A 12187-nucleotide genomic window follows, 5' to 3' on the forward strand; every position below is an offset into this window, starting at 1 on the left:
AACATTTGCAGTAGCCCAATCAGTACAAGTCCTCAAAATAAGAGAAGTGACTGCAGAAATTGGAACCCCCTCCACTGTGAAAAAGGTGCACACTCCCTTCCCCACAAGGAAAAGGTGCAGGAATGGGAAGTATGAGACGCCGTCCCCTGGGTGCAGAGCCAGCACAAATAATATGGAGTAGTTTGCAAGACTTAATCTGAAAAAGTCACCTAGTTTTCATTTTTATTTTTTTCAAAAATAAAGAGTATTGAAACAACAGTTCACCAGCGCAAGAATAGGGAACTGGTGGCCCTGCAGAGACAACAGCTCCCATCCTTGACCATTGGCCATGCTGGCTGAAAAACAATGATGGGAATTTGTGTCCAACAAGATGTTCTCTACCCCTGGCCTAGCAGATACAGTGGTACCTCGGGTTACAGGTAGGTAGCCGTGTTGGTCTGCCATTGTCAAAACAAAATAAAAAAATTCCTTCCGTTAGCACCTTAGAGACCAACTAAGTGGTACCTCGGGTTACGTACGCTTCAGGTTACGTACGCTTCAGGTTACGTACGCTTCAGGTTACAAACTCCGCCAACCCAGACATAACGCTTCAGGTTAAGAACTTTGCTTCAGGATAATAGAAATCGTGTTCTGGTGGCGCAGCGGCAGCGGGCGGTCCCATTAGCTAAAGTGGTGCTTCAGGTTAAGAACAGTTTCAGGTTAAGAACGGACCTCCGGAACGAATTAAGTACCACTGTATCTGCACAAGATCTACTGAACCGTGTACAAGACAATGAGCAGCAGGCCAACCAGCCACCTTTCGCCTGACGTGGCTTTTCCTCGTGGAACAAAACAGCAAATTTCTGTAGAGCAGAGCTAAGAAACTGGCCGACGGCTCGCTGCCCACCCCCTGCCCCTCATCCTGAAACAAAAGTCGTATTCATGCAAGGGAAAGATGCAACGCTTTAAATCACGTTGCATTAGATGCCGGGCTTTGCTATCACGTCAAAACTTTAGTCCTGGTTAGGAAGACAAGTATCTGCCTCTCACTGTTACACGACAAGCCAACAGCTAAGGCTAACTGTCCCCTGCCTCCAGAGGGAGAAACTTCACTCCCTTAGAACAGATTGGTAGTGAAGCTAGTCTGCCCAAGTGTGCCAGTCCAGAGTGAGTCCCCACCAGTTCCTGATACAGCAATGCTGCCTCACTGCCCTTTCGGCCAGAATATGTACCCAATAATCTTGCTGGGGGGGGGGGGAGGATCCACAAAAATGCATTGTGATCATCTTACGGTAACAGAGAATGAAATGTTAAGCTACAGATGGGGACGCTGCCATTTGAGAACTAAAATCAGTCTGCAAGATGCACCCCTTCCTCTCCATCACTTCCCCCCCCCCCCCCCAAATTGTTATGGAATTGTACCGATGCAATGTCCGTACGGCTAGGCTGTTTCAGAAGAAGCTGCCCAATAGACAAGACGCAGATTAGGAAAACGGTGAAACTTGACAATGCAGGAAGCGTGATCAAGTACAAGCAAACATGTACACAAGCAGGCAAAGGCACACAGGCAGAACCCAGCTCACGGTATGTACCTGATTTCACCATGGGAGCCAAGCACCTGCTATTCTGTGCTGGATTGCGGGTGCTCTTCTTACCTTGCAAGGTGCGTCTTACCTTTGTTCAGGGGTCAGCAACCTTTTTCAGCTGTGGGCCGGTCCACCGTCCCTCAGACCATGTGGTGGGCCGGACTATATTTTGAAAAAAATAACGAACGAATTCCTATGCCCCACAAATAACCCAGAGATGCATTTTAAATAAAAGGACACATTCTACTCATGTAAAAACACACTGATTCCTGGACCGTCCGCGGGCCAGATTGAGAAGGCAATTGGGCCGCATCCGGCCCACGGGCCTTAGGTTGCCTACCCGCCTTTGTTCCTAGCTTGATCTCTCTTGGGGAATTTTGCATTTTGCCACCAATGCTGAAGTCCCTGGAGCAGCCGACAAAACAGCACAGGCTCCCCTACCCTGACTGGGCACTGACTGTCAACTGACTTAAATGAAATGGCTCACTAGTTGATTAAATTGGGCTGGGTGAGGAAGGGAGAGCGAGGGAGGGAAGGAAGGAGGGGGAGACTGCGCACAGGAGGAGTGCAGGATCAAGAAACTTGATGTAAGGGTTATGGACCGACCAAATAATATTTCAGAAGATCTTGACTGTGGAGACAGAACTTAATTCCAGACAAGATGGTGATTTCATTTTTTTTTTTTTTAAAGTGAACTTAAATTCTAGGAACGGAAGAATGGGAACATTGGGCAAGTGCAGAAATATGGACAACACCTACACAAGCATCGGGTAGTATTTCTCTGGCTGTAACTAGAAGGGGTATGAAAATGAACTCTTGCTCACAATGCTAGGCAGTGCGGGTAGGAGAGAGAGAGACACTTAAATGCTTGACCATTTCTGTTCTGACTGCATCAACAACAGGCACAAATATACAGCAGACAAAACAACAAGTTTCTGGCTAGGAAATGCAGCTTTGCTGTTTAATATAGGGCAACGGTAGTTTCGCCGAACGCCCCCTCGCCACAGCACATGAACAGAACCCGTTATCCCAACAGCAGTCGCTCAAGAGAGAGAAATTTCCATCTAACAAGTAAGAGCAGCCATGTGGAATCCCCCAGAATTGCTAGCTTGGATTTCACAAATCAAGGAACTGCTAAGATCTTCTCTTGTTGCACAGCTTTAATTGGGTCTTTAAATCTTTCACATACGCATGGCATTGCAGAAATCCCAATCCCTGGCTGCTCTGCTTCCCTCCACCCAAAGCCCTGTTTCAATTGTATGCAATTTATGAAACATTCCAAACAGCGCTATTTTAAGTTTAGACTAAAGGCAGCTGTTTACTGGCTATTTTGTTTGGAGGGCTGACATAATCAAGCCAAGTGAAAGTTCAATATGATAGTTACATCCGTCCTTAACACACTCCTGCTGAAATCAAAAGAGGATCGAGTACGCCATTTATGCTGGATAGGTCCCAATGTTTTAAGGTGGGAGAAGAAAGGAAGAAAGAAAGATTATTACTCCTATAGAGGCAGACATTTTCCCACCACGCAGTACTAAATTAGTTTATTAAAGGCATCCAATTGTCAGGATGCCTTTAACACAATGAGGACTGGTGGAGGGTTTTTAAACCGTAGATTTGGAAGAAGTCAAGAGATGTTCTGAAATTATGCAGAATTAAGCTGGCTAAATTCTGGACTGTACCACTTCAGACTGCATGCGATGGGTAAGAGTTCTGAATGTTCCTTCATCCTAAAAACAAAAGCAAAACACTCTACCCCAATGCAGGGATGCACATTTACTTTGCAGAGGGTGCTTGTTATGTAGGGAAACCTTTAAAAATCATCTCGCCTGCATGCCGTCTCTCAAGTGGTACAAGTCCAGATTTCTGTCACCTCCTTCTGCATAACTTTAGGGACGGGCCCAAGCCACAATTCATTTGGGTAGCATCCTTCAATGCACATGTTTAAAGGTGACTGATTTAACTCTGCTTGCTTCATAGTAGCAGAGCTGCACCCCAGACGTGATTTTTAAAGGGGAGGGGGGGAGAATCAAAACATCTATTTCTAGGTTTTTCCAAGAAACCATGGCTAAGCATTGAAAGCTCACTGACACCTGAACATGTATTCAGTCAAATTTGCCCACACAAAGATATTAAAACTGTGACACTCACAAGCGCACAGCAATTTAAAAGATACATATATAGTACCTGAAAAATCACACACACTGCAGATTCCTGACGTTCAGTTTAACAATACGGTTTTCAGGGCAACACTTTCTGCAGGGTAGCAATATGACATGCCTATTGTTTGGTAGCATTCATATTTTTAGCTGGGAGGCAGGGGAAAGCCCTTTAACACCTGGATCAGTGACTTCCGTTTAATCAGGACTGTGTGTCTGCTTCCCTTTCTTTGTGTGTGCGCGCACATCTGTATGTGTATATATATCTATATAAACACACACACACACACACACACACACACACACACACACACATGGAGAGTCATCCCCATTTTAAAGCTTCAGGAGCATTTCCCCAGCCGAACACCTGCACACCATGTATTCGAATGCGCAGTACCCAGAGCCTTGTAACAAGTCTGCCACCATCACAAGGCTAGAATATCATTTCTGCCAGGCACCCCCCATCAAATCCCAGTCAATGGCTATAGCAGCATTCAATGGGCCACAGCGATTCAACGCTGAGACACACTCCAAGTTCCCTGGCTTTTGCAAACCTCTGCTTCCTCCTTTCGCTGCCATGCTTCCGTTTGCAAAACAAAACGTATATATGGTTCCACAATTACAAGTGGGAATGGCTCCATCTTTTACATCGTGCATAAGATCAAACAGGACTTGGGATACTGGTTCAGCAAGCAATGATCTGGGGGCAACAGGTCTAAGGGGTTGGAATTGGGGCTCCCTACCATTCTCTCCCCCCCCCCCCCCGGCCACTTATGTACTACAGGATGAGTCTATTCAAGGTGAAGGGGTGAAACTGGGATGGAAACTGCTAGTAAAGAAAAGAGAGAGCTTGTGGTGCTGGACACCCCCCTGCAAGTCTCCACGGAGGAAGTGAGATTGTACGCTAATTTGGGAGGGAAGTATGTTCACCCAAACGTAAAAAAAGAGCCCACAAATGGCCGGACGAAAAGGCAAACCTTAAAGGGAGACCATCAAAATCTGCTCAGCAAGATATGGAATTTAATGCGTCAGCTGTGAGGTGTGGCATAATATAAACTCTTAGGAGCTTTCTAAAGATTTTGAATCCTCTGGTCTCTTCCCAAAGGGAAGCAAAAATTTAGGAGTTTAAGAAGGGTTTCAATCAATATATTGGGAGAAAGTTCCCATTCTTGCTTTGCAGGTTCTGTTGAAAAGGTAAATGAAACAGATCTTAAATCGATAATGATTATTTGCCAATAAGTGGTTCTGCAATCCTGTGCACACTGATTTGTGATTAAGTCCCACTTTAACTCAGTGGGACTCGCTTCCAAGAAAACATGCACACGTACAGGATATGTGCATCCCTGTCAATTCCAAGTGAATTTATTTGTGAGGAAATATTTCTGACCTTCAGTTTGGGGGGGGGGGAGGAACACCACTAGGACTGCCTTTTCCAAATTCAACTAGAATGAACCACTTCCTAAACAATTAGCAAAACGTACGAAGGGTGTTTCACGTATAACATTACTGTTAACACAGTAACACACACATTTGTGAATAGTAAATAGTGTTAATGCAACAAAGTAACACACACAAAATCTCCTAAACAAAGTAGCAGGACTTGCCTTTCAAATTACTGGCCTACCAGTGACCATTGTTACTTGAATGATTAATTCTTTTAAAAAAATAATGAACCAGACTTTGGACAAATGTGCCTTTAAGATCTGTATTTCAGCTTTTCACACTAAGTTGGAGAGATAAAATTGGATAACCGTTCGTCCACCAATGGCAGTCCAAGAAATGAAACTTAGTCGAGATGAAATTGCAAGAAGCAAAACAAGGTGACCTTGCTAACATCTTAGGGAACGCAATCCTGCAGCCATGCACCATTTGCCTGCCACGTTAGTCACTATAAAAATGTTTACAGTGGAAAGTTTTGTTGGTGTGGAAGTCACAGGAGTATTTTACTGCACCCTCTCTGCTACACAAAGCTGCTTAGGGCTTGCTCTCCAGCCCTCTTACTAAAAACTCACGATGCTGCAGGAAGGTGGAAACCCGCCTCGAGAAGCAGCAGCCGCCCTTTTCACCAGTTTCTCATTGGCTTCCTCTCTTCAAATTCTGCTGCCTTTCTACGGTTCAATCTATGTCCATTGGGGCGTCATTCATTCTCAATTCACTGCTTGCCTCAAGAGGGCTGCTCAAGTCTTCCAACAGCGCAGCCATGAGTACGTTCTGACAACCAGACGAGGCCAGGCAACAGAAAAGACTATGGATGGCATTCAACCAGCAGACCTATCGAAACTGACGGGCCCAAGTTAGTCATGTTCACTCATTTCAACGAGTCTACTCCAAGTAAAACTCAGCTCACTGCCATCCTATGACTCCAGCCGAGAGCTGTTCCCTAAAACGAGACAGATGGGGAGGGGAGTTGTCACTTTGCTTTTTGCAAGAATCTGAAAAATGGGGACAAGAGAGGGAACAAGTCCATGCTCTGATTGGCTCAAAGAAGACCAAGTCTACTTGGTCCTGATTTTCACTGGAGGGCGTTGGACGCAAGTCAATGCGTTCACCAAGATTAGCTCCAGCACTTTATGCTAGAATAACTTTTCTAAATGAATAGCCAACAAGCAGAAGTCCTTTTCAAGAGATTCTACCAGAATTTATTTGTGCATGAAGCATCAAATGTGCCTTATACAACACAAACAGTACATATCCAACACTCTCTTTTCTTCCAGAGCAATTCTACTGTCCTACTTGCAAGCCCTCTGCATGCCTTTCTAGTTTGATACCTCCAACTATTGCAAACATCAGAAGCACTAACACTGCAAACTTAAATCAATAAATGCTCTTGCTTCCAGGGGTTTCTGGTGGTGTTCTGAACAATTCTCTCAAACACAATTCCTGAAGTCCATTCGGCAAAGCCATCACAAGCCAAGCTTTCAGCTAGTTCCCTTCGTCCTATTTGACTGCAAGGAACAGCTCAAAGTTGCCTCTATGCCACAAATGTCTATTACACGTTACTGGCCAAGCACTTAATACCCACTAGGGCTGGAGAAGTGATGGTGCCAAGCACACAAATGATGTCTCTGGCTTGGTTATACGAGAACTAGAGAATTGCAGTGCAAGTATAAGATGAAGGAGCTCCTTGAGGAGGCTTCTGTTTTCAAGAAGTTGCAGGTACACACACGACACTCTTAAAGGTCAGTGAAAATTGCAAGGTAGGAAGGATTGCAGACGTCCTTTTCTGAGAAAAGACACGTGCAATTGGGAATGGGTAGGCCAGGGCTTCATCCTGCCCCCACAGACTTCCGATGTGGCCCTGGGGTCAAGTACCCTTGCGCACCTCAGAAGTTTTATCCTGCAAAAAAAAAGAGCGGGTCCAATATTCTCTTTCCCACTCCCCAGTGTGACAGGTTACAAATGCTCTGCCAGAGACGTCTCCTTACATAACTTCCTCACTCCTAATAGCAAGGCAAACATCAGGCAATTGGGAGTGAGGAGAGATCTCCCATAGCACGCCAGTTCACACTAGTGAAAAAGGAGGTTCAAGCTACCCTCTGCCTGCATCTTGAGTCATGCGTGAGCCAGTCAACGGGCATTTAATGCTGCTGATCTTTCCAGCCTCACCCAGAGTTCCAAGATATGGCATCTAAAAATTTAATCGCCAACCACAACTGGGAATGTACATTTTGCTTTTTCAGAGTGTAGGTGAGGACTATTTGCTTGCTTCTTGGGGAAAAGAAGACATTTTCAAGGACCTGCATCTTCTAAAAACATTATTTTTTAAAAAATAATAATACATGAAAGTGGCCATTGCATTAGCTGAGGAATTTTAATCACCGTGGGCTGCTCTGCTGCAAACCTAGAGAGCGAAAATGTGCTGCGCTCAAGCAGAAGGAAACGACAACGGACCAGTTTAAAGAACAATTTCAGCATTTGTGTGGCTTTTTAACTTTATTCTCTTATTCAAATAGATGGCTGCTAACAAAGTTATGCGATACAACCTGGAAGGCTTTGCTTTGTTAACTACATAAAACACTGCTTGGGGGAGCTAGTATTTATTTATTTTTAAGGTCCGAGGGCTCTCAAATTCTAAAGGTGGAAGATACACATTGCTAGAATACAATTGGTGGAGTGGCTATCATGTAGAGAGTGGATATCGGGAGCAGGGGGAGGGGAGAGAAAAGAAAGAACCAAAGAGGAATTAAAGGCCATTTAAAAAAAAAGGGAAAGCCAAGGTTTTCGTGCGAGGTATTTTATACAGGCCTAATGCCACAGTTGAAATCACAATGGAACAGACAAACAAACAACACGGAAGTGCTCAGCTACAGACAAACGCCTAAAAAAAAATTCAAGACAGGCAAGGGAAGGAGAGCTGTCATCTCAATGCCCACAGCAAGACTGGTGCAGCCATTGCCAGCAATGGACCCAGCACCAGAATAAAGTACAAAACCCTGTTTTTGAGGGGGAGGAGAAAAAGAAAACCAGAGTAAAATGGCCGTTTTGGATTTCAAAGCTTTGCAGAGTATTCTTCCAACCATCTGTGTGAAAAATTGTGTGGAAAGAAAAAGAAATACAAGACAAGAGAACATAACAGAGCCTGAAACACACCTGAAAGAATGAAGTTGCAAACACCATGGCCAGCCATATTCTTGTTTGACTGGCTATAAAATGGGCAGAGAAACTTTTTTTTTTGAAGTAGAGAGCAGGCACTCACACCCAGAGTTATGTTGCCCAAGTTCCAACAGCAGGAGTTTCTTGGGGGGGGGGGGGATCATGCATTTCCCCAGAAATGTCCCGCTTTAGAAATCAGTTGGTCACGCGACAACTATTAAAATGCATATTATAAACACGAAGGAGCCTATAGGCCAGTTAACTACTGTCAAAATCTGCTAGAACATCCGGACTGATAGGTAAAATTAATCTTACACACACACACACACACACACACACAGCCTCCCAGAAGGAAAACTGCTTCATTTGCGTACTTCAATTTGAAGTAGATACTAAGAGCACAGAAAGGGATTTTAAAAGCGGCCAGTTATCTCTTTACAGGAGCCCCCATCATCTGTTCACAGCAAAAACTGCATCTCCTCCCAAGAGGTTATCATATGCAGAGACCACCAGGCAGATTAACGCATTAAAAAGAAGAGCCTCGTTATGAACTCACTCACTGCTAGCATGGCTCCAAATTGTCAAAAGCTCATTATATAGCTTTACACTTTTTACTGTACAAAACACTTTAAAAAGTTAAATTATTATGGGTTGGGGAAGCTTTGAATCAAATGATTACGTGAGAGCTTTTTCTTCCTCGACCTCTCTCTCTCTCTCTCTCTCTCTCTCTCTCTCTCTCTCTCTCTCTCTCTCTCTAACCAAGGCTGCTTTTCGGGAAAGTGATTTACTAAAATGAACTATGGCAAGTTAACCCACAAGTCACAAAATGCAACAGTAAAGATACCCCCCCTCCCCCTTAAAACTGCATGTTAAATTGTAATCTAAGTTGTGAACATTTAAATAGAATATATATCTCCTATGAAAAAGTTTTGAGTACAAGTGCTTCTGTACCCTGACCCACACACACTCCCCCCGGCTTCCCCCTCCCTCCCTCCCTCCATCCCACCACAGTTCAGATTTTGGGCCCCGACCAACTTGGAATGCTTTCTTTCAGCCTCTCTCCCCCCCCCACCCCAATTTGTGTGCACTCAGGAAATATAAAGTCAAAAATATACAAATCTCTCATTTACTACAAGGTCTGCATGTGGATGAAGTTAACCTGGACTGCGGGAGTGGGTGAAAGGTGGAGGAGGAAGCAAATTAGAACAGTAAAATAATTTTCACCACAAAAAAGGAGGGGGGAGAGTTCCAAGAAAACGACGACTGGTCACTTCACCGGGTGTTGGGGGGGGGGGAGAGAGAAAAAATAACCCCGAACTGCAGGACTGGTGAAATTTCTGACTGCTAAAAAGTGATACTGTAGTGGAGAGTTTTCTAGGAAAAATAAAACACCTTTTAATAACTGGCCCACTGGTATGAGCTACCGTGGAATAAATTAGCACAAAAATGGAAGTCTTATAACTGTTCACTGTTACAGACGTAATCAACAAGGTCAGTCACTCGCAAAAGTTCGTCCTCGTCTTCTTCTGGTCCTCCTGCCTCCTGGCCACTTGTCCCGTTGGGTGCCAAGCTGGCATTGGCTGTGCTGTCCTTGGGGGCGGGAGCCTTCTCGCTGGGCTTGCCAATCAAGTTCTCAATGGTTTTCCCAGGACTCTGTCCGTTGGTGGACGGCAAGTCCACCAGGCTGTAGTCCAACGGGCTTTCGACCTTCGCGACGTTATCAAAGTCATCCTCATCGTCGCTTTCTATCCGGTAGGGCTTCTTGGTGACGTCTTGCGGGCCGTGGATTGCCGAAGGCCTGGTGGCAGGCACGGGCTTGCTTGCCCCGTCGCTGGCGCTGCTGCAGTTGTCATCGTCGTCGTCTGTCTCGATGCGATTCAGCCGCTTCCGGACGGGCCGCTCCTCCTTGTCCCCGTCCTCGTCATCCGAGGACTCGTCCGTGCTGTGGCTGCGCTTCCGAATGGATCTCTTTGACACCTGGGTGGGTTTATCGTCTTCGGAGTTCTTAGACACGTAGCTCTCTGGAACAAGCATCAGACTTAAAGCCGTTAGCAAAATCTGAAGGCATGCAACAGCTATCATCGCTCTCCTGTGTTTACACAGAACGCTCCGCATGCAAGCTGCTTGAACCGGAAGGAGGCGGGCTTCCACCAGAAAATAAAAACTGCAACACAGAAGACTGGTGGGCACCTATCAATGGTGCAGTGTAATAGTATAAACACCCTCCATGTGTTTTCATGGCATCCATTTGATGGGGGGAGCGCTGGTACTTTTATCATACACCCCATGCCCCTTTCCCTCAAAACCTGCCCCCAAATCTCCCTTCTGTAGCTCTCTCAAATCTCCTTTAAAAATGAGACTCAATACATTAGTTATTTACAAAGGCGGTGTTTTGTATGAATACGTAGGATCGACCATTCAATGGTTTCAGTGCTGGCTGCAGCTGATGGGGAGTTGTAGCCCAAAACATCGGCTAGAGACTTTACTAGTTCTGAACCTTTGCTATACTCAGAAGTTCTTCAAGCTCTTCCTTATTAAAGGCTTCACACTTCTGAAGGGCCCACATCAATATTTTGGCTACTAAGGCTGCATGAAAACACAATCCTAAGCTTGCTTATTCTGAAGGAAGCCCTTCTGAAGAATACCTCAAGCATAGGAACCTACCCGGATGCTGAGATCACCTTCCCTTCTTTGTGTGCCTCCTCCACGAGAGGTCCAGAGGGTGGCAACATGAAAGCGGGACTTTTCTGCAGTGGCTCCCTATCTCTTGAATGCTCTCCCCAGGGATGTCCCCCTGGCGCCTTCATTATACACCTTTAGGCACCCTGCGAAAAAGTTCCTCTTCAACCTGGACTTTGGGCTCAGCTATCTCCCTCTCTGCAGGGGTAAAAAGCTCTACTAAATTTGTACTACAAGGCAACCCTTTCATTTTACCTTCACTGTCTGAGCTGGACAGCCTGCGCTTGTGGATCCTTCTGAGCTCTTTCCCGTATCGGAAGGTCTTCTGAGAGCCATCACTTTCAGAATCCTCTTTGTAGTTGACTTGCCTCTTCTGATTGCGCCGAGATCTTCTCCGCCTCGTTTCCAGGTAGTCTTCATCGCTGTATTCTGAAGAAGCGTCTGTTTCTGTGCAAGGGAGGGGGTGGGGTTGAAGGAGAGAAGGAACCATGCAAATTTAGCCTGCAAACTGCAACATCCTGTCATATTCACAACACGTCTGGTTTTCCCAGAAAGTGAGATGCTTCAGGACAGCTCCAGCCTTCCCATTTGATTCCCATCTTAAAATGCTCTTTAAGAAACTTTCCAATAGGCAACAGCAACTGGCAGGCAGGTGACTCAATGTGGAAAAAGAGAGCTGCATTCCAAGATTATTATTATTCCCAGGGAAATTTAGTTTCTGCATCCTTCCCATGGAGGCCCAAAGTCAGAAGAGCTTGTTGAGGGCAACCTTCTTCAAATTGACAGGTTGACATTTGGGGAGTCATGCTGGGAAACAGGGTATGAATCCATATATATTATATGTTGCTTTGTCTCTAGTGGTACCCACCTAACAGGTCTCTCCTTTGCAATCAGATTTTATTACTGCAAGTGTAACACCAAACAGAAGGGACTGAATGTCCATTGAAACAGGCAGGGTTGCAAACGTGTTATGGAAGGTTGCAGAACAAGCCTCAGGTGCTGCATCCCACCCTGAGGTTCAACAGGCCCAAACTACATGATCCACAAGGTATTTCCAGCCTCTTCCAGAGTGGTGTATGCTCTAGTTATCTCCCGCTTGGACTACTGCAATGCGCTCTATGTGCGGCTACCTTCGAAGGTGACCCAGAAACTGCAACTAATCCAGAATGCGGCAGCTGGACGGGTGACTGG

General features: G+C 45.4%; 1 protein-coding gene across 1 annotated transcript in view; it reads right to left on the reverse strand.

The window, feature by feature from the left end:
• Positions 1 to 9607: 9607 nt before the first annotated feature.
• Positions 9608 to 12187, reverse strand: part of RSF1 (remodeling and spacing factor 1) — a 40702-nt gene continuing 38122 nt past the window's right edge. Inside the window, exons 15-16 of the mRNA XM_033146011.1 lie at positions 11252 to 11443; positions 9608 to 10338 (exon numbers count right to left, since the gene is read on the reverse strand). Of these exons, the coding sequence (XP_033001902.1) occupies positions 9773 to 10338; positions 11252 to 11443 (758 nt within the window). The 3' untranslated portion in view covers positions 9608 to 9772. The remainder of the gene's footprint in view (positions 10339 to 11251; positions 11444 to 12187) is intronic.

Source organism: Lacerta agilis, chromosome 4, assembly GCF_009819535.1.
Source record: "Lacerta agilis isolate rLacAgi1 chromosome 4, rLacAgi1.pri, whole genome shotgun sequence".
Taxonomy (NCBI): domain Eukaryota; kingdom Metazoa; phylum Chordata; class Lepidosauria; order Squamata; family Lacertidae; genus Lacerta; species Lacerta agilis.